The 23330-nt window shown below is 39.6% G+C and overlaps 1 protein-coding gene across 1 annotated transcript in view; it reads left to right on the top strand.

Annotated features, from left to right (window-relative positions):
• Positions 1-23330, top strand: part of ERC2 (ELKS/RAB6-interacting/CAST family member 2) — a gene marked incomplete at its 5' end in the record, with an annotated part of 592568 nt that overhangs the window by 90869 nt on the left and 478369 nt on the right. The window contains one exon of the mRNA XM_081317437.1: positions 2330-2746. Coding sequence (XP_081173563.1) covers positions 2330-2746 — 417 coding nt within the window. The remainder of the gene's footprint in view (positions 1-2329; positions 2747-23330) is intronic.

Here is a 23330-nt window from a genome sequence, read left to right as displayed (position 1 = left end):
AGGGATCATTGTATATATGTGTGGAGGAGACGGAATATAGAAAAACAAACCATTTTGAAAGGAGGAATGTACACTTTTTTGAGGCACTCCTCAGATTGGTTTAGGATTTTTACAACCTAGGTTAATAGCGTCAGAACAAGGCAGTACATTCTGGAAAATGGAATTGTGTTAGTAATTTTGTCTATCATTTAACTGGGTGGTGGCTGGGAGACAGGGGGGATGTTCCTTTTAGTTTAGTTTAGTTTAGTTTTATTTAATTTGTATACCGCCCTTCTCCCTAGGGACTCAGGGCGGTTCACAGGGCATATATAAATAACAATACAAAAGTTAAAAAAGATTAAACCAATGCCCAGTTAAAAAACAATAATACAATACTAAGAACAACAATTTAAAACCCATATTCCCCCATCAGGCCAGACCAGCTAATTCAAATAAGTGGGTCTTCAGGCCGCGACGGAAGGTTCGGAGGTCTGATGACATCCGGAGCTCCACCGGCAGTTGATTCCATAATGCCGGAGCGCCCACAGAGAAGGCCCTCCCCCTGGGGGCCACCAGTCGGCATTCCCTGACCGGAGGCACCCTGAGGAGGCCCTCTCTGTGGGAACACACAGGGCGGAGGGGAGTTGACGCTGTAGTTGCCATATTTTTCCTAATAACAGAAAGATTTTATGTAATTGCCAGCTGGCTGTGGGAATTGATTAACTAACAGCAGACATTAATCTTTAAATAAATTAACAGAACTTTGGTTTCGGATGCAATTTCTACCCTCAGTATTCAGCAATAAGATATAATAGAATTGCATGAGTTGTGGGATCTTCCAAAGTCTAAACTGGGACTGATATATATTCAGTAGATGACAATAAATACATATACACATTTTTCAAAACTACACTTCACTGTATAAAGCCTCATCATAAAATTTAATTTGTATAATCAATTCTTAAACATGAAAGTTAATTTTAAACAGTAAATACTATATACAGTTAGTTAAATGCAATCTAAGACTACCAAGTCTAGAATCATAACTAACATGGAAATAAATTCTGTTTATAATTAGAATTCAGTGTTCACATGCCAGTGTTTAATATGATTATGTGACATGCTAACTCTTTGTATGAAGGAAAAACATTCAACCCAACGCATCTATTTTGAGATGGTACTGTACTATTGTAGGAGCAAATACCAGATTGAACTTATTATGGATGAAGATTGGTACCAAGAATAAATAATTTGGTCAATCCACCTGACACAGTATGCTGCATGAAAAAGTGAAATAAAATTCAAAAACATTTTTTCGCCTGTAAATGGGGCATTTGTGGGGTGGGATAAAAGTGAAGATGGCAGTCATTACTCTGTAGTTGAAAGCCCAGCTTTTCTTTATGGGAAAGATCTTCAATTGTGCATCTTGACTTTTCTGATTCCCCATCCCCACAGATGTCCCTGTCTGTTACAAATTGTCACAGTTAGATAAATCAGGAATGAGGATTATCCATTAGCACTGTCAAGGGAATGTACAGAATAGTGCTGGAAATGATTTTTGGAATGTTTCTAAGACTTTGAATCCAACCCAACTTCTTTTGGTTCTGTGTGCAAAACTGCATTTTTGATTGCATGAAGGGGCGGGTGCACTGTTTTTCTTTTTTGCTGGGGATGCTTTAAGTTAGCTTTAGTTCTTTTCATTAAATCGCTTTTGCTTGCATTTAAACTTTATGTTGATTTTGCTTCATTTTTTTTCCATTTCTCATGCTGTTCAGGTTTTGGATGCCAGGAAAACAAAGGTTTGTTCACTCTTTGCAATCAGTTTGTTTGCAAAATGTAGCATTTCTTAATGTGTGATTTCTTGATATGCTTATTTCAGTAGTTGCAACAATCCTGCTTAATAAAGTGGCTCATAGCTTTCATTAGCAGCCTCATTTAACAGTTTAACTCCTTTACTTTCATACAACGTGATTATCACTAATCATTTGCACAGTTGCACTGTATGAAAATGTCTAAGCTTCTCTTCCCTCCTACATCCCAACCAAACCTGAATTCTAAGGCTTTTTAGATACAGTGTTTGGTTATGGAATGCCAGTCTTTAACATTTACATTTTTAACATTGTTCTTTTCACCTCCTTGTCATAAGGTTTGTGATTCACTATGGGTAATATGTGTAGTTTGTACTGTCTGTGTTTTTCATTCATCTCTGTATGGTTTCTAACTGCAGCCAAGAAGCATCATAACAAATAATATCACTCTCATGTGTAGATTCTCACCAGAAATTTTACTAATGGCTGGAATATTACTTCTTTATTTAAACCCTTATTTAGATTTTTTTGTTTTATTGCAGCATCTTCAGCTAACAATTCAGGCGCTCCAAGATGAACTTCGAACTCAGAGAGACCTTAACCATCTCCTTCAGCAAGAAAGTGGTAACCGAGGTGCTGAGCATTTTACTATTGAACTGACAGAGGAGAATTTCCGAAGACTTCAAGCTGAGCATGATAGACAGGCAAAAGAGTTGTTTCTCTTGAGAAAAACCTTGGAAGAAATGGAGCTGAGAATAGAAACCCAGAAACAGACGCTGAATGCCAGAGATGAATCCATCAAGAAGCTTCTGGAAATGTTGCAAAGCAAAGGGCTGCCATCCAAAGGGATGGATGAAGAAAACGAAAGAACTCGAAGGATGGCAGAAGCAGAATCTCAGGTTAATCATTTAGAAGTGATCTTAGACCAGAAAGAGAAGGAAAACATCCATCTTAGAGAGGTAAGGAGACCATGCTCGTTTTGAACAGAATTCAGCTGCGGTTTTTGCAGAGTCTAAAAAACAAATGGAAACAGGATGGTTGCAATCTTACTTTCTGTAATAGTTTTATAAGTGGTCTTCCTCTCCAATCCACTTCCCAAGTGGTAAGGAGAATGTAAACATTTGAAAGTGATCCCCATGCTTCGGCAATGCCATTTGTAACTTCTGGCTTGCAGTTCTGTGGAACCTAACTGTAAACTATTATACTTTATATGAGTGATGTTTATCTTGGGGAGTGGGTGTCTCTGCATGTCATAGTACACTCCTTTCCTCACACAGGGCCTAACAGTCATTCAGTAAAGTTTATGCAAAGCAGCCAGCGGTAGAGCTGAATTCTGGATCCTTGTCATGTTAATTGAATGTTTCATCTTACATTTATTGAAGGGAGGTTTTTTTTATCTCTTTTCTACTTCTTGGGAAGGTGATTTGCATTTCTTTAAAACAACTTTTCTATGCAAGGCTTAATGCTGTTTTTACTGTTTTACTGTATAAACATTGGTCTTGCTTAAGGGTTTGCTGCTGATTTTTAATAGTACAACCAAGGAGGACCTAAAAATCACCAAAAAGGGGTTGGGCTGAATACAAACTGTTGATCATGGGTTAAACTTGGGCCCAACTGGACTAAGGAAACCTAAGAAGAACATTCTCATTTTCGCACATGGTTCCTCTTCCAGCTAGGAATATCTTCACGTATATTAAAGCTGGCTTTGGCATACATACAACCCTTAACCTTTTGGCTTACCTGGGCTATACTGAGTGAAGAGAAATTGTCTTGAACTGCATATAACATATATATTATAGTTAATGTATGTAAATAATAAACTTCTTTTAAAAGTTTATGATCTTGTGGGGCCACATTAGTAACTGTCCAGGGCCGCATGAGGCCCACAGGCCACAGGTGGGCATGCCTACCTTAACTGACTTTGGATCCAATTTTTTATCTGACAATTCCTATGGTAGCATGCTTAATTCTTACAATTCTAATTTCCTAAACTATTTTTCTAGGAAGAGTTAATCTTAATTAAATCATAAGCCACTGTACAGATGATAGCACAGCATCTTTTTTGCAGTCTGTTTCGCAATAAAGTTTTTGAGGTATAATAAAAATTGGCACCATTTTTTTTAAAAACGTGGGTTTTAGGGAAATTATATAGTTGCCAGATTTAATGGAGCAAAAGCTTGCTAAGAATTAATCAGATGTGATAGTGAAGAAGAGATGCCAAAAGAAGGTAACTCCTAGCTACTGGAATTCTGTGTCAGCTGTTCAAGCTGCATATTTCATGCCAAAACGAGTTGAACAAGAAGCTTTCAGGCTAATATACCACATTTCATTCCTTATGTTACACAGAGATGGGCCAGTACTTCTGCCAGTCTTTTTCTTGCTTTGGGTCCATTTTTATTCAATTTTGCCTTTTGCAGCTTATTACTGCAGCTTGATTGGATGTGAACCTAGGCAAATAATTTCAGACAACGTATAATAAAGTCACTATGAATTGGATCCTTTCTTTTCTTTTTCTCTGTTTATGTCAGCTAATGAGGAGCTATTGAAGTGCATATATGTGGGATAGTAAGATTTTATCAAGATACAATGGTCAGTTTTGCATACCTATTAGAAAATTGCAATAAAAACATTAGGTTTATTAAGTTTTCTATTGTCTTCACTATGCTTTTTAGCTTTCATAGGATTCATCGGGGATTAAGCTGTATGATAAAACGTAGAATAAGCAACAATTTGTGGAAAGATTTAAAATCTTCTTTTATTCAGAGCAAAAAGTAATAACAGCGCCTGAGGCCCATTTTGATGCTTCTAAATAAAATGCATGTGGTCGAATTTCTTGATGTGCAGACTGACACCTCTGAGAAGAAGGAAGTAAAATGGAATGCTTTTTGTTTAGGAAATATTTATTCCTTTCCATGAAGACAGATAGGAGCAGAAATTGTCCACAAATGTAGAAGGTAGTCACTGAAGGTAGTTTTTGTTATCCCTGCACAAATTTCAATAGTGAAAGCATTCTTGTTCAAAGGGCAGCTTTCCTTCCTACAGTTTTCATTTCAAGACATTTTTATACTGTCTGATTATGAGCAAAGGTTATTTACAAATGCCTTGTGATAATTATTGTGCTTTGTATAAATTAAACAGAGGTATACTTAATAATGGAATAAATAATAATTAATAATATGCATTATAGGAGGCATACTTAGTAATATGTTGTTACATTTGGCAAAAAAAAAGCCAATGCAATCCTTGGCTGCATTAACAAAGGGATCGAATCAAGATCATGTGAAATGTTAATACCACTTTATAATTTCTTGGTAAGACCACACTTGAAATATGGCATCCAGTTTTGGTTGCCATGATGTAAAAAAGATGTTGAGACTCTAGAAAGAGTGCAGAGAAGAGCAACAAGGATGATTAGGGGGCTAAAGCACATGAAGAACAGTTGCAGGAATTGGGTATGTCTCGTTTAATTGAAAGAAGGACTAGGGGTGACATGATAGCAGTGTTCCAATATCTCAGTGGTTGCCACAAAGAAGAGGGAGTCAAGCTATTCTCCAAAGCACCTGAAGAAACAATGGATGGAAACTAATCAAAGAGAGAACCAACCTAGAAATAAAGAGAAATTTCCTGACAGTTAGTGTTGTGTAGTGAGTTCTTTGTAGGCAGTAAACGAGACGACAGGTTGCAAACAGGAACATTGCTTTATTGAGGCAAAAAGGAACAGAACTGAAACAGAGGCTTCTGCGCAGCTACTTATATGGTTGGCCACTAGGCAGCAGCCAAAACGTTTAAAGGAACCCATTCCCACCCGAAATCATCCAATGATCTTCTTGGAGACAGCAAGTCTGGCTAGTTAGTGACCGTTACACAGACATACCAACTGAGCAACCTTAAGCAGCATTCAAACAGACATGTGAAACAGTTTAAGTAAAATCCCAATACATTACAGTTAGAACAATCAATCAGTGGAACCACTTGCCTCCAGAAGTTGTGGATGCTCCAACAATGGAAGTTTTTAAGAAGAGGCTGGACAACCATGTGTCTGAAATGGTATAGGTTTTCCTGCCTGAGCAAGGGGTTGGACTAGAAGACCTTCAAGGTCCCTTCCAACTATGTTATTCTATTATTCTGGATACTCTTAAGAATTTAAATTTTTCCTAAACGAGTAGAACCGGTTTAGTCCTTTGAAAATAAAATAACAAAAGCACAACCAAAGTTTACACATCAATGGGCTGAAACATTTCATATTTCAAAACCAGGATTCTCAAACTTTCTTTTATAGCTCAATGGATACAAATAGAATTAGATTTGGAATAATCAGAAACCACAGCATTTGTATTTTTATAATGTCTGTAAAATTTCGCTATGAATTTTACATTAGCTGTATAATTTAGGAAGAAAATGTGTCAAAATCTGGACAGTTATTTTTTTTACTCTTAAAATGTTTACTTTCCAAGTCTTCAGACAATTCAGAGAATAGGCAGAAGCCTTTGTAAAGTCCTGGTTGTTACTGGACACCTTGCATCTGTTCCAGATATACTACAGGTAATCCTCATTTAACATTGACTTGCTCAGTGACTGTCCAAAGTTACAATAGTGCTGAACAAGGCATACTTATGACTGGTCCTTTTAGTTGTGACTGTTACCGAATCCCCAAGGTCACTTATTTATGATTTCAGCATTCGGCAAGTGGCTTGCAGTGATAATGCCACAGTGTTCTGCAATCCCACAATTGCTGTTTGTGATTTTCCAATGCCAGCTTCCAACAAGCAAAGTTAATGGGGAGCTGACAGGAGGTCACCTATGTTGAACGTGTTAATGCAGGACGCTGCGACGGTGAGGTATGACGGTGAGGTATTCACCAAACAACAACCACTAGGACTGCCAGCACTGGGGTTGTAAGCTGGTGCAGTGATGTGATGTCACATGTTATGACTGTATCTCTTAGCGACAGAGTCCTGGCCCCAATTACCCTTGGTAAGCATGGATTATTAGCAAAGAGAAAATATAGGCAGAAAAACATACCTTGATTTTAAATTGTGTAAATTAAAATTTATGTACTTATTTTTTAAAATAAATGACTGGGCGGTTCACAAAGAAAAACATATTCATCTAAAATTATACTTTGAGCAATTTGTAGAATTTTATATTTGGGTAACATTTGTGATTAAAGACAGTTTTTCCAATGTTTATAACAAGTTATTTTTTGTATCAGTTTTTCGAAACTGCTTTAAAAGAATTTGAGGATATGATTTATGACTTGAATAGATGACATTGTAATGCACCTCATAGCAAACTGCTCTCAGAAGTCAGCGCTGCCAATATATATAAAATTGGAGGTTACAGTATTTTGACCCCAAATGGGAAAGGTGCTCTAAAATAAAATTTTAAAATCACTATATAATATTGTACTTGTCCATATGCAGTATATTAATCATGCTATTTCAACTTTATGTTGGAGCCAGTATGGGCCTGTACTTCACCTCAGGTTTTCATATTTGTGTACAGCTGTCAACTTAACAATATAAAAAAAATACATTTAATTAACTTTCCTGTTTCAAAATGAAGGATACCTGATTTTTACTCTCAAATTTGGTTACACATCTGTTTGATGTGTTTTTTTAAAAAAACAACACCATTCTTTTTTAATCATGTGGCAATCTAGCACAGATGCTTATTATTACTCTTGCTTAGATGTAGTGACCTCACATGCTTTACTCTAAGTAGTTAAAGATTTCTTTTTAAAAAATATTATTACTACTGTTAAAATCTTTCCTTTAGTTGATACATCTCTAGTAAAGTGTAAAGTTCCAGTAAGTATTTTATGTATACGTATACCCTCACAAACTGAGTATTCATTTAAATGCATTTTCCCTAAAAGCAGAATATGATGTCATCATTACATCCAGTTTTTAACCCAGGCTTCTATCAAAGTTGTTTTGTTAAACTGAAAAATAGGGTGTTGATGTATGTAAGTGTATAATTATACAAGTACCCGTTTCAAATGCTGGACAACTTAAACTAGAAAAAACTTTGCTTCTTTCTCTACAAATAACCAACTAAAAGGATGGGGACTGATAATAGAACTTGAACTGCTGAAATGAATTATTTATGGTAAAGTTTTTAGAACATTCACGGAGTAAAATTTCTTCTGTAAAACAGATGCTTTGCAGACATTTTGTGTTTATTGTAAATGCCTTTCATTGGAGCCAGTTATAATTCACTAAGGAAACTTTTATCAACCCCAAGCATTTCTTTCTCCACCCCTTTGAGAAGTTAGTTACACAGATTAGCAACCACTCCAACACCAGCCTCTTTATTAGGTTCATTTTGACTTCTTTTAGACAAGCTCACAAACTGTGAATTGTGCTTGAATATATGCAGATATGGAATAAATATAACTGCATGAGCTAAGTATGTGGGTATGTAACATTTCTCTCTTTGTATATATATATATGTGTTCATGCATGCTATGAATACCATCCTATCAAAAAGACGATTGTATTTTATTAAAATTCTGTGTATAAATTAAAATACAATATTTTGGACCGACTTCGTAGGTGTGGAGGAGGAAGCTTTCATAATCTTGGCACAGATCCCAGACAGGAAAACATAGATTCACTCCAATTATATTCCTGAAAACAGTAATTATATTTAAGGCTGGCTGAAGGCATTTTTTGCTGCCTCAAGCACTACCACAGCCAAACTATTAGGCCCAAAGGCAGGACAAGCCTTTTTGTTACCTGAAGCACAGCATGTTACAAGTACCTTTCTCTTGACTCTTTATGGTAACTTACTTACAAATAAGTAAATTAAACAACTGAATATGTACTGTACCTTTATAACAAATGGGGGGTGGGGGTGGGGCTGATGTGGAAAGTAACACCCAATAGTCTTCATATTTATACTGCCGTAATTTTCTGCCCAGCTACAGAAAGACAAGTTATTAGCATTCCCACCCCCTAGAGTTTTCTTCTATTTATCTTTTTTAATTATAGGAAATTAAAACTAATTAAAGTTTTAACCTATTCTATTTAAACCCATGTCAAAAGGTGCCAGGAAATTATGCCGCAAGTGGGTGCAAAAAAGAAAAAAGAAAAAAGGGCTGCATGGATCTGCTAGCTGTGAGTTGCTTATCACAACATTTTAGCTTAAACAATGAAGGCAGTGGGATCCAATTCTTCCCCAGCAGAAGGTGAAGCTCATCACATGCTGGGAGCATAGCATTTTTAGACAACAGCTAAAACCCACAATTCCCTGTCTTGCAAATCCAAACTCAATGATTTATAATGACAGTCTGAGGATAGTGTATGTGGCTGCATTAATTATGCCAGCAAAGTTTCTGCTGCCCAAACAGCTGGGCTCTAACAAGGCTGGTAAACTGTTCTGTGCTTATAGCTTTACTGCAGGCCAGTTTAAGGACAGCAGTTGGGGTATTTCTCACCCAGCTGTATTAGAAAAAATAACATTATTACTGTCCTTGGTGGGCTTTGGCATATATGGGCAGTTGGCTGAGAAGAAGGGATAGCCATCTTTAAAGTTGCCTAAGTGACAGTTCCTGGTACAAAGGTGCTCTGCTCTGGTGACCTATCATTTGGGCTATTTCTGTAAGACTAGCAACTCCTGTCAGAACTGCACAGCTGACAGTTGTTTGTGTGGAGAGGCTTTCACTTCTGCCTCATTCTTGTTCCGTCTTCGATCCACTGGCCTAGTAGCCATGCTATTTTTGGGTTTGCTGGTCTTTCTGTTACTGAGTGGAATGGGAAGCTGGCAGCACTCTCGCCAATTTCATTCCAGCTTCCCCAAAATGGCACTTTCCAAGTAATAAAAACAGCAGGAAGCCATGGCCGTGCTAAATTCATTGTTGGCAAAAACATTGAGAAATTTGTGGAGTCTCTTCTAATGAAAAATCTGCAGTACATTCCTTTGGAACACCAACAACATACCCCTAGCAGAGCCAAACTCCCTTTCCGAGTTTAAATTGATTTTCTATGCAAGAAAAGTTTTGTATTTTTACAAGAAAACCTTTCTATGCGAAGCCATCTGTTGACTCTGGGCTAGAACAGGGAGATGGGGATGTTATGCTATGTCAGTTGTACCCATTCATTGACTGAGAGGCCCTGCATATGGTCAAGCACACCTTGGTCTCTTTCTGATTGGATTGTTGCAATGCAATCTATATGAAAACCACCTGAAAGCTTTATTTGGTCTAGAATGCAGTGGCATGGGTGGTTATGGGTGCAATTCCTTATGCACCCATAATATTGCTACTCTGAGAGATGTACTGGCTGCCAGATATGATTCAAGGTGTTGATTATGACCTCTAAAGCTTTCGTGTCATGGACTGGGTTACTCAAGGGCCTGCCTTTTCCCAAGAACATCTGTCTGTCTCATATGCTTTCAGAGGGCCTAGGAAGTCTGCCTTTTTTATGTTTGCCCCTGTTCTCTGGAATGATTACTCCCACTCTCTCCCATACTACTCTTGTATTTTGTTGCTTTCAGGAAAGCCATTAAGATCTGGTTCTTCCCCCAGGCATTAGTGGATAGTTTAGTGAAAATTATATTCTTATGGGTTCAGTTGCCATTTCTCTCAACAACCATGTGATCTGCTTAACTACCATGGCAAAAAAAAAAATCACACCTTTGAACCTGGTCTCACCCAACTACATCACTTAGCGACAAAGTCCCAACTATGATTATAAGTCGAGGATCACCTGTATGTGATTTGCGGTATGGATGCTATGCTGTAATGTGACTTTAGATATACATATCTTTGAGTCTTTTTCAATTGTTAGGAATGATTACTTTCTAATATGCACATTTTGGCAGATGATCAAAGGTGATCTTAATCTGTCTCAAGGAAATGAATGCACGTGTGCTTACTCTTTGTAACAGAAGAAAATGCTATTATTTTTGCTAAGGAAACTAGGAATTTTTTCATGCTCTGATGTATCTGTGTGGGTGAGTTTTCAGTTTTTGTGTGTAGGCTTAAGAAATGGAAAAGGTAGTTAGGTTCCTATTTAAAAACATTCATTATTTATGCATGCAGATATGCATAAATGTTTTCCCCCTTTTTCTTAATGAATACAAATCCTTAATTCTTCCAAATACTATTCTGTTAACATTTAAGTAGGCAAATTTACAACTCTTTATGGATAATATAGGACTGACTGCATTATATCCAAGTACTTCAAGTTCTTGGATTTTTTAAAAATTTTTTTTAAATAAAATATTAAGAAGGTATATAATTGCCAACACATACAATATCGTGATTCAGTATCATGTTGTTGTTTTTAAATTTACTTCCTGCTGACTTTCTTCTTGAGATTCAGCTGTTATACAGAAATACAACCTACTCAGTTGAAGCTTTGTCTTACTGTATAATCTCATTTGTAAAATGCAGCAGGGAAATATTTGGATCAGGTGAGTACTATCTGCAGAGTGTTATGCTGACATTTGCTTGCATCTCACTGAGAATACTTTATATGACATCATATCTGAGGCTTTGGGTTTGCATATTTAATCCTAGATAAATGTGAAAATAGCTTCATAATATGAAAATACATTTTTGCAAACATTTTCCATTACATTGTTACATATCATGGTGGGGCAGTGATTAGGATGCAGTATTGCAAGCTAACTCTGCCCACAGCCAGGAATTCGATTCTGAGAGGCTCAAGATTGACAGCCTTCCATCCTACTGGCCACCTTGGTAGCAATAGAAAAGCTGGAAATTAAGTAAAGGAAAAATATTAAAACTGCCAATAGTGATAAACTTATTTAGAAATAAATATACATAATGGGAATTATTTACTGGCATGGTGGTGGAGAGACGATTAGGGTGTGAATTATTTGCATTGGTTTTGACCTGTAAGGAATAACACTTCTAGAAATGAGCCTTTCATTGTAGAAGTGCCCCAATTGCTGCTGGGCAGGAATATATTGATGAAGAAACAATAAATGGGGTGTTCTGGGAAGAGATCTATTTTGAATCCACTGGACTCAAAGTTATTCTCTTACTGTAGTTAGTCTAATATCAGTCAGTCAACCATACCAGTCATGGAGCAGGCATAGTTAATTTATTCCATATTGCTAAAATGGGAATATCAGGTATTCACATGGCACATTTTTGGCCTTGGCTAGCACGAGGTGGTAATGTTGGAATGTGCAAGAAGATATGCCAACATTATTTCTCCCCAGTCCCATAATAATTTGCTCTATATATGTGTTTAGGATTAGGAATGTAGCTTAAAGGTGTGTCATTACCATTCACCATTCTAGGTTTAGCAGCTATGGGACTGTTTTTCTTCTGCCCCAAATATCTTTTTTCCTTTTCTGTTTATTTTTTCTGTCTTAATTATAAGAGGACCAGCAACAGCCTCTTGAAGATTTGGATCAGGAAATAACTGGTTGGTGAAAAAATAAATTCATCATGAAACATTTAAGGCATTCACATAGACATATATAAACAGATGGTATGACTTGGGTTGTATTTCAGACACGGATTTGCTGTTTAGGGTCCTCCCAGTAGCTTGGATTATGGTTTTAAATCAATTAAAATTCATCTTTTCTTACTGAGTGGATGTCCAGTGAGCCTTTTTTACTTCCCTGGAGGCAAAGGTTAAATTGATCTAAGTGTAAATAATCATGCATAGAGCAGCTGATAGTCTTGGTAAAGCTGCAATTATGTAGGTTCACTAGATGGCACTATTGAATGAGGATTGTAAGATTTCACCATTTTGCAACTGAGTAAACCACAGCTCCTCAAACCCTTGTAGTACATGATTTCTAAGAACTTCTTCTGGAATGATAAACTAATGGGTGAATTTTCATCAGGACCTGCTTAAAATTTTATCCCTGTTTGCAAAAGTCCCCTCTCTCTTCTTTTTCTATTTTTTAAGAACTTATCTCTCTCTCCCTCCCCCCCTTTCTGGGAACATTTAATCAGAATTTAGGATTTTAGAAAAAAATGATATTGCTATATGAAATTGAACCACCAAAATTAAAAATAAACTTGCCTTGTAACAAATCTGTGTCGTTCTGTTGCAGCAGATGAGTGCTGAATTCAAACCTCCTCTCCTATGTATGTGTATTGCTGGCAGCCTTAAGGGAGTAGATTAAAAAAAATCAATTTATGACAAGTGCTCATAGTTGAGCAGATACATTTTGTGAAATCAGAATGTTCCAAAGTTATTTTTCTGTATTCAGTTAAAACTGCAGTATCGGTGCAATAAAACCAGACCAGATGGCTCATAAGTAGAGCTCCAGAACCCCGGAAAAGCCTCACATTGGCTCCAAAAATAAGCTTGTGCAGATGTATAACTGAAGTACAGTAATATTTTATTATAATGAAATGCCTCCTAACCTTACCTGCTATATGGTATATTTATTCTAAAAATAAGATTAGTCTCAGTTAAACTTTAAAATAACTAGTATTAATTGAACAAAAGGGTTTCTTTTCTGAGTTTGTTCAGTGCTACTTCACGGGCAATAACAGTAAGTTAATTTATTTAACAGTAATTTAGCAATCATAGCAAATATTACAAATTATTGAAATAATTATTTAAAGCAGGAATTCTAAAAACCTTTTCTTTTCAACTGCATTTTGGCTGTTTTTTGTAGAGTGCTATATATAATAATAGGCCAGATGTCACCCTCCCAAGTAGATCAAACAGGAAACATGACAAGATGAACTAATTCCACTGTATTGTATAGCTACATTAACAGACTCTTGCAAATCTGAAAGTACAAACTTTGTCTTTTTTTTTACTGCCTGATAAATTAGGGCAGATCTGTTATTTATTTTTTTTAATCCCATTTATATCCTGCCCTTCTCCGAAGACTCAGGGCGGCTTACAATCTAAGAAGCACAAATCAATGTGCAATAGCCTTCATTCTATGTATATGCCTATGTATATGTTAGATGTGAAAGGGACGCGGTGGCTCAGTGGGTTAGGATGCTGAGCTTGTCGATCAGAAGGTCGGCAGTTTGGTGGGTCGAATCCCGAGTGCTGCGTAACAGAGTGAGCGCCTGTTACTCGTCCCAGCTTCTGCCAACCTAGCAGTTCGAAAGCATGTAAAAATGCAAGTAGAAAAATAGGGACCACTACGGTGGGAAGGTAACAGCGTTCCATGCGCCTTTGGCGTCTAGTCATGCCGGCCACATGACCACGGAGACGTCCTCGGACAAGCGCTGGCTCTTTGGCTTTGAAACGGAGATGAGCACCGGCCCCTAGAGTCGGAAACGACTAGCACACATGTGCGGGGGAACCTTTACCTTTACCTTTTTATGTTAGATGTATATGCCTATGTATATGTTAGATACTGGGTTCGTTGTTTCAATGACAAGACAAGGCGAGTGAGTTCAGCAAAGTTCATTGCTTATTGCTTGCAGGATCTGAACTGGGAAACAGGGCTGCAAATGCAGCTATTTATACCCTGGCCTCTAGGTGGCGGCCAATAGGTTTAAAGCAACCTATTGCCACCCAAGAGGCAGCCAATGGCGGTGCTGGAGATGGGTTGTCTGAGGAGCTGGGAGCTGTTAGCCAGCTTCCCTGCTTCAGCAACCTTCCAGCAATTAACCCACGTGGTGTTCCCTTAACAAGACAAAGCCCAATACATTACACCCCTCCCCCCTAGAATGTACAAACATTATAATGTACAAACAAAAGGAGAATGATTACACTAATACAAGTTTACAGAGGTACAACAATAATGTGCAATTACACGTATTTTTCATCCTGGCTAATACAGATGCTTCCTAGCTAGCAGCACAATAATGATACAGACAACATCATAGCTTCGTTATTTCAGAACAAAATCTTGTATATATGCAGGAGGCTTGCGAACCCTTTTGGAATGCCTGTGGGACCCAGGCACTTCCTGGTCTACCAGCTTGCCCACCAGGCTGGGTAGACCAGTGTCCTTATGTTCAAGTGAGTCTGGTTGACTTGGAATTCTCTGGCTGGCCCTTCCAGGTTGGCCCACCCCAGAGTCAATTTGCTCCACAGAGTTAGCACAGTGGTTGTAGTGTTCTGGTTGGCTTCCTCCGTCAGGGGGCCCATGTTGCACTCCTGGGCTTTCCTCCCCTATGGCCACCTCCCTGTTGCTCTGGCTGCTTGGACCCTCAGAGCCTATGGATTGATTGGTCTGGCTGCTGGTTTGCGGTCAGTGGAAAGGACCTGGGACATAGTCCTCACTTTGTGGCCGTTCTGGAAAACGCTTTCTAAGCTGATCGATATGGCGATGGACAACTCACCCGCCCTCTAGACCCACTTCGTATGTTTTGGTGATCTTCCCTGGCACCCACAAGTTCCATTGCCCATAGTTCCTGGCCCACACCCTGTCACCCACTTGCAGCCCCCTCGGGGGTTTTGGTCAAGAGGCCTCAGCTGCCACCCAGTCTGGGTGCAACCTGTCCAGCTTCGTGATTACTCACATCCCCCAGCACAGCTCTGCTGGGCTTTTCCCTGTTGCCGTTCAATGTTGGCACAGCAAAAAGTTGGCCAGCCTGTGGTGCCAGTCCCCAGTCACTATACGCCTCAATGACTCTTTTGTAGTGCAAACCATACGTTCGGCTTGACCATTAGTAGATGGGTGAAATGGAGCCGATGTCGCATGCCTAATGAGGTTTGCCCTAAGGAACGCCTGAAATTCTGCCGCAGTAAATTGGGCCCCATTATTGGATACTACGACGTCCAGCAGCCCGTGTGTTGCAAAGAGTTTCCTAAGCACCTGGATGGTCCTAGCAGTAGTCATATTTGCGATTGGTATAACTTCTAGCCATTTAGAGTGGCTGTCAACTACTATAAGAAAGAGCTGTCCCTGAAAGGCCCAGAAAAGTCTATATGAATCTTAGACCAGGAGGTGTGTCTCCTCCCACCTGTGAATGGAAGCGTGCAGCATTTCAGGCCTTGATTGCTGGCATGTATAACACCCATGCACTTGGGCCTCAATGGCTTTATCTAATCCTGGCCATCATAAATAGCTTCTTGCCAAAGCTTCCAGGCAAACAATACCCGGATGACCTTCATGAAGCGATTGCAATACTCTGTCTCTTAGTGATGTAGGAACTATGACCCTGTTCCCCCAAAGAATACAACCGTTATGAGCTGAGAGCTCATATCTCCTTGTAAAATAGCTCTGAAACTCAGGACCTGGGCTTTTATCTAGCCACCCTGTGTGTACCCAAGATAGCACTCTACTTAGAGTCTTGTCTGCTGCCGTTTCTGCAGCTATGTCCCCTGCGTGGAGGGGAAACTCTGGCAATTCCTGAATGGACAAGACACAGGCTGCTGGGGCTGGGTCTGGTTTGATTTGAGGCAGTGGAAGTCTGCTCAGGCCATCTGCATGGCCCATATCCATTCTAGGTTTGTGAATTAGCTTAAAAGTGTAAGCCGATAAAAAATTGGACCATCTAAGCATCCTAGGGGATAAGATGTGTGGTGTCTGTCTGTCTGTAGTGAATAACCCCAATAGTGGTTTATGGTCTGTGAGGACCATGAAATCCCTGCCGTATAAGTAGTTGTGGAATTTTTTTACTCCAGCTACTATGGCCAGTGCCTCTTTGTCGATTTGAGCATAATTACACTCAGTGGAGGACAGTGTCCTCGAATAAAAAGCAATTGGAACTTGAGTTCCATCTCTCTCTAAGTGACTTAGGACTGCACCCACCCCGTATGGGGATGCGTCACATGCTAGGCATACTGGCCTTGACTCCTTGAAATGAGTGATCATGGAACTAACGGACAGAAGAGCCTTCAATTCCTGGAAGCTCTTTTCATGAACACTAGTCCACTTCCATGTAGCATTTTTATCCAAGAGCCGGTGTAGCGGCTCTGCCACTGCAGCCTTGTTAGAAAGGAACATGTGGTGAAAATTTAGGAGGCCCAGGAATGCCTGCAACTCTCCCTTTGTTTTAGGGCTGGGTGCCATCTGAATGGCTTTTACTTTAGACTCAGCAGGGTGGATTCTTTGCTCGAATCCATGGCACCAAGCAATTACCAACAGCTTGGGTTGGAAGTGGTCTCCGAGCATCTTCTTCAAGTCCATGAATGTTACGGACTCCAATGGCATTGGCATGAACAGGTTCTCCACTATGTCGAATGTGGCTGGGCCACACACACATAAGAGCGTGGCAGCCTTCAGGCTGTCCTCGGCAACCTGGTTCTCTCGAAGGTAGTTTTCGACCCTGGAGAGGTATGAGGACCACCTCTCTGGGTGAGTTATGTCGAATTCTTCCAGCTTTCCGACCTTGGCCATTTCTGCTGGTCTTTGTGGCTGGGGCTCGGTGTCTTTGCTTCCTGCTCCTCCATTGCCCAGGGACTAGTCCTCTGGGCACATGGTCGCTAGCGTGGCTGTGCTAGCCGACCGTAGAGGGGGGAATTGCTTTTCCCACGAGGTGTGCTCAGCTTCTCCCCTAGTGACTCTTTAGTTCAGTTGGAGGAGCAGGATCCCATCCTCATTGCCAGTGTTAGATACTGGGTTCGTTGCTTCAATGACGAGACGAGGCGAGTGAGTTCAGCAAAGATCATTGTTTATTGCTTGCAGAATCTGAACTGGGAAACAGGGCTGTGAATGCAGCAATTTATACCCTGGCCTCTAGGTAGTGGCCAATAGGTTTAAAACAACCTATTGCCACCCAAGAGGCAGCCAATGGCAGCGCTGGAGATGGGTTGTCTGAGGAGCTGGGAGCCATTAGCCAGCTTCCCTGCTTCAGCAACCTTCCAGCAATTAACCCACGTGGTGTTCCCTTAACAAGACAAAGCCCACTACATTACAGATCTTTTCTAAGTTTCTTTCTCTGCCTGTTACTCAGTTGTTGGCTCCTCCCCCTTTTATTTGATGATAGTTTCTTAGATGCATATCTTCTCCCCATCTTCCAAAGTCATTCTCACATGCCATTACAATAGGGCAAAACCCATGCTTAGTTTATTTTAATTTATGATTACTTTTACTTACACTGAACTATAATTTACTCTCTATCCTGTTCTGTCAGATTAAAAATTAATATTTATAACAACTTTGGAGAATTCACATCCAAGGTTTGGGAAGTTCCTATGTAGCCCTGTTGTGGTCTACTTATTTAAAGACAATAACATGAAAGTTTGACAGGCTTTTAAATGTTGCAATGATTAACAGTTGGTTTCTTGCTTATCTGATGGCATTCTCTAATGATCGATGAGAACAGTTATTATCTAAAAATCAATTGGATAGTAGAATTCCATGATCATTGATGAAACAGAAATATTGTTTTTTAAACAGAATAAAAATATGTTAATTAAAAACATTGGACCAATATTCCCCTTCATGGATTACTGCCTTGTCGTGGCGAAGGGGCTTGCGTAATTCAATGAAGCTATGAGCTATGCCGTGCAGGGCCACCCAAGATGGACAGGTCATAGCTGAGAGTTCTGACAAAACGTGATCCACTGGAGAAGGAAATGGCAACCCACTCCAGTATCTTTGCCATGAAAACCCTATGGACAGTACCAAAAGGCAAAACGATATGACGCTGGAAGATGAGCCCCTCAGGTTGGAAGGCGTCCAATATGCTACTGGGGAAGAGCAGAGGGCTAGTACTAGTAGCGCCAGAAAGAATGAAGCGACTGGGCCAAAGCCGAAAGGACGCTCAGCTGTGGATATGTCTGGTGGTGAAAGGAAAGTCCGATGCTGTAAAGATTTTTTCTCCATAGGAACCTGGAATGTAAGATCCATGAATCAAGGAAAGCTGGACGTGGTCAAACAAGAGATGACAAGACTGAACATCGACATCTTAGGTATCAGCGAACTAAAATGGACAGGAATGGGTGAATTTAATTCAGATGACCATCAGGTATACTACTGCGGGCAAGAATCCCTCAGAAGAAATGGAGTAGCCTTCATAGTCAATAAAAGAGTAGGAAAATCAATACTGGGATACAATCCTCAAAATGACAGAATGATCTCAGTTCGAATCCAAGGCAAACCATTCAATATCACAGTAGTCCAAGTCTATGCCCCAACCACCAGTGCTGAAGAGGATGAAATTGACCGGTTCTATGAAGCCCTACAGCACCTTATAGAAGTAACACCCAAAAATGATGTCCTTATCATCATGGGGGATTGGAATGCTAAAGTAGGAAGCCAAAAGATAACTGGAATAACAGGCAAGTTTGGCCTTGGAGTACAAAATGAAGCAGGGCACAGGCTGATAGAATTTTGTCAAGAAAATACGATGATCATAGCAAACACTCTTTTCCAACAACCCAAGAGACGGCTCTACACATGGACATCACCAGACGGTCAACACAGAAATCAGATTGACTATATGCTCTGCAGCCAAAGATGGAGAAGCTCTATACAGTCGGTAAAAACAAGACCAGGAGCTGACTGTGGCTCAGACCATGAGCTTCTCCTTGCAAAGTTTAGGCTTAAACTGAAGAAAGTAGGGAAAAGCACTAGGCCACTCAGGTATGAATTAAATCATATCCCTGTTGAATATACAGTAGAGGTGACAAATAGATTTAAGGAATTAGATCTGATAGACAGAGTGCCTGAAGAACTATGGACAGAGGTTCGCGACATTGTACAACAGGTAGCAACCAAAACCATCCCAAAGAAAAAGAAATGCAAGAAAGCAAAATGGCTGTCTGAGGAAGCTTTGCAAATAGCTGAGGAAAGGAGGGAAGCGAAAGGCAAGGGAGAAAAACATAGATATGCCCAATTGAATGCAGAATTCCAGAGAATAGCTAGAAGAGATAAGAATGCCTTCTTAAATGAACAGTGCAAAGAAATAGAAGAAAACAATAGAATAGGGAGGACAAGAGATCTTTTCAAGAAAATTGGAGAGATGAAGGGAACGTTTCATGCAAAAATGGGCATGATAAAGGACCAAAATGGCAGGGACCTAACAGAGGCAGAAGAGATTAAGAAGAGGTGGCAAAATTACACAGAAGAACTATACAAGAATGAGCTTAACGTCCCAGATAATCACAATGAGGTGGTCACTGACCTCGAGCCAGACATCCTAGAATGTGAGGTGAAGTGGGCCTTAGAAAAGCTGAGCAACAACAAAGCTAGTGGAGGTGACAGTATTCCAGCTGAGCTATTCAAAATCTTAAAAGACAGTGCAGTAAAAGTGCTACACTCAATTTGCCAGCAAATTTGGAAAACTCAACAGTGGCCACAGGATTGGAAAAGATCAGTTTACATTCCAATTCCAAAGAAAGGCAGTGCCAAAGAATGTTCAAACTATCGCACCATTGCACTCATTTCTCATGCTAGTAAAGTCATGCTTAAAATCCTACAAGCTAGACTTCAGCAGTATGTGGATCGAGAACTACCAGAAGTACAGGCAGGATTTCGAAGAGGCAGAGGAACTAGAGATCAAATTGCCAACATACGCTGGATCATGGAGAAAGCTAGGGAGTTCCAGAAAAACATCTACTTCTGCTTCATTGACTATGCTAAAGCCTTTGATTGTGTGGATCATAACAAACTGTGGCAAGTTCTTAAAGAGATGGGAGTACCAGACCATCTTATTTGTCTCTTGAGAAACCTATATGCGGGTCAAGAAGCAACAGTGAGAACTGGACACGGAACCACTGATTGGTTCAAAATTGGGAAAGGAGTCCGGCAAGGCTGTATACTGTCGCCCTGCCTATTTAACTTATATGCAGAGCACATCATGAGAAAGGCAGGGCTAGATGAATCAAAAGTTGGAATTAAGATTGCCGGAAGAAATATCAACAACCTAAGATACGCAGATGATACCACTCTAATGGCAGAAAGTGAAGAAGAACTAAAGAGCCTCTTGTTGCGGGTGAAGAAGGAGAGTGCAAAACTTGGGTTGAAACTTAACATTAAGAAAACCAAGATCATGGCATCTGGCCCTCTCAATTCTTGGCAAATAGATGGGGAAGAAATGGAGGTAGTGACAGATTTTGTTTTCCTGGGCTCCAAGATCACTGCAGATGGGGACTGTAGCCAAGAAATTAAAAGACGCTTGCTCCTGGGGAGGAAAGCCATGGCAAATCTAGACAGCACACTAAAAAGCAGAGACATCACCCTGTCAACAAAAGTGCGTATAGTCAAGGCTATGGTCTTCCCAGTTGCAATGTATGGCAGTGAAAGTTGGACCATAAGAAAGGCTGAGCGCCAAAGAATTGAGGCCTTTGAACTATGGTGCTGGAGAAGACTCCTGCGAGTCCCTTGGACTGCAAGGCAATCAAACCGGTCAGTCCTAGAGGAGATCAATCCTGACTGCTCTTTAGAAGGCCAGATCCTGAAGCTAAAACTCAAATACTTTGGCCACCTAATGAGAAGGAAGGACTCACTGGAGAAGAGCCTAATGCTGGGAAAGATCGAGGGCAATAGAAGAAGGGGACGACAAAGAATGAGGTGGCTGGATGGAGTCACTGAAGCAGTAGGCGTGAGCTTAAATGGACTCCAGAAGATGGTAGAAGACAGGAAGGCCTGGAGGAATGTTGTCCATAGGGTCGCGATGGGTCGGACACGACTTCGCAGCTAACAACAACAACAAGGACCAATATTAGATGACTATGTGAGAAGAATTACTGCAAAATCATCTTCAATCATTTTTTTAAAAAAATATGTGATTTTCTTCTTCAGGTGATTGTATTTATTCTTCTTACAGCAATAAGATATATAACCCTTTTGATGATTTCATTCTTGGACACAAATTGGAGCACATATCTAATCATCTTAGAATCTGATACTCAACAGAGGGAATAAGGAGTTAGGTTATAATGGTATTTCCAGAAAAAGGACTGAATGTGTATAAGAAAAGGGCTACAAGCAGCACAGTTGTGCTTAAATTGTACAGCAAAGAATAAATGTGAAACTTGTAGGGAATTTCTAGGATAATGGAAAAATATAGACAGCATTAGAAAATGAAGAGCATTTAGGCCTCCTTCAGGACTGGATTTTCAGAGATAATTGGCACAAGTGTTAGGTAAAATTAATAATTTCAGCTTTGTTAACTGATTTTTAAAAAAATGAATCATCTTATTACTTCAAACCTAGTGAAGTAAATAATAAAGAAAGGCTAATGCTGCTGGCCAGAGCAGTAACAATCGACTGGCGGCCCCCAGGGGGAGGGCGTTCTCTGTGGGCGCGCCAGACCTTTGGAACCGTTTACCGGTGGAGCTCCGGATGGCTCCCGACCTTCGCTCCTTCCGACGTGACCTAAAAACATATTTATTTGAACAAGCCAGCCTGGTCTGATGGGTTTAGGGGTATTTTAACATTTTGTATTAATTTATTTAATTGGGCTACTGTATTTAATATTTCTTTTAATTTTTATATATTGTATTTTATTGCATTGCCCTGTCCACCGCCCTGAGTCCTTCGGGAGAAGGGCGGTATAAAAATTAAATAATAATAATAATAATAATAATAATAATAATAATAATAATAATAATAATAATAATAATAATAATAATACTTATTATTATTTTGTAGAGACACAATTTCAGAAGAAAAAAGAGGATTATTATAAAGCTGTGCAAATAAAATCTGGTGAAAATGAAGAAATATAAAGAATTGAATAAGAATGCATCTAAAACTCTGCCCTTAACTTTTAAACCAACTGGTATAAAACAATCTAGATCTTAACCTGGGATTTTGAGCAGCTCAACCATATCAGGCTGTTCCTCTAAAATGTGAGAGTGCAATATAATGTGTGTTTGTTTGGAGGAAGGAAAATATACATAGAATCATTGAATCATAGGGTCGGAAAGGACCTTTGTGGTCTTCTAGTCCAGCCCCTGCCCAAATCAGGAGTCCTCATACTATCTTGAACAAATGGCTGCCCAATCTTTTCTTGAAAACCTCCAGTGATGGCAAACTCAGGGAGGCATGCTGTTCCACTGCTTAATAGTTTTCCCTATCAGGAAATTCCTTCTTATTTCCAGGTTAGATCTCACAGCACTAGAGCTTTCACCCATTGCTTCTCTTCCTACATTCAGGTGCTATAGAGAATAAACCAATGCTCTCTTTCCTTAGGTAGCCTTTCAAGTATTGGAAAACTCTCCACTAGTTCTCTTAGCCATTCTTCATAGGATTTAGCTTCCAGATCTAGGGCCTCAGCATTATAACCAGAACTGGACATAATATCTCAAATGTGGCCTCACGTCTCTCTGTTGATGCATCCCAAGACTATATTAGCTATTTTGGCAGCTGTACCACCTTACTGACTCATATTTAAGTGTAGATCCCTAGATCCTCTCATAGGTACTATTGTTCAGCAAGATACCACCTATTCTGTACCTTACTTTTCTCACCACTGAACTGCATCTTATTGGCTAGGGCCCAAAGCTCAAGTCTGTCAAGATCCTTCTGAATCTTGAGTCTATCTTCCAAAGTGTAAACAATTCACCCCATTGTTGTGTCATTTGCAAACTTGATGTGTCAATCCCCAGATCTAGATCATTTATGATGATGTTGAAGAGAACTGGGCCCCATAAGAAATCTCTTCACATACTTTCTTGCATACTTCCCAGATGTAGTTTCATTAAGAACCACACAATGAGTATGTGCACTTCA

The sequence above is a fragment of the Vipera berus genome, assembly GCF_964194415.1.
Source record: "Vipera berus genome assembly, chromosome: 2".
NCBI classification, from domain to species: Eukaryota; Metazoa; Chordata; class Lepidosauria; order Squamata; family Viperidae; genus Vipera; species Vipera berus.
Note: the sequence above shows the minus strand (reverse complement) of the source record. Positions and strands in the feature narration are given on the sequence as shown.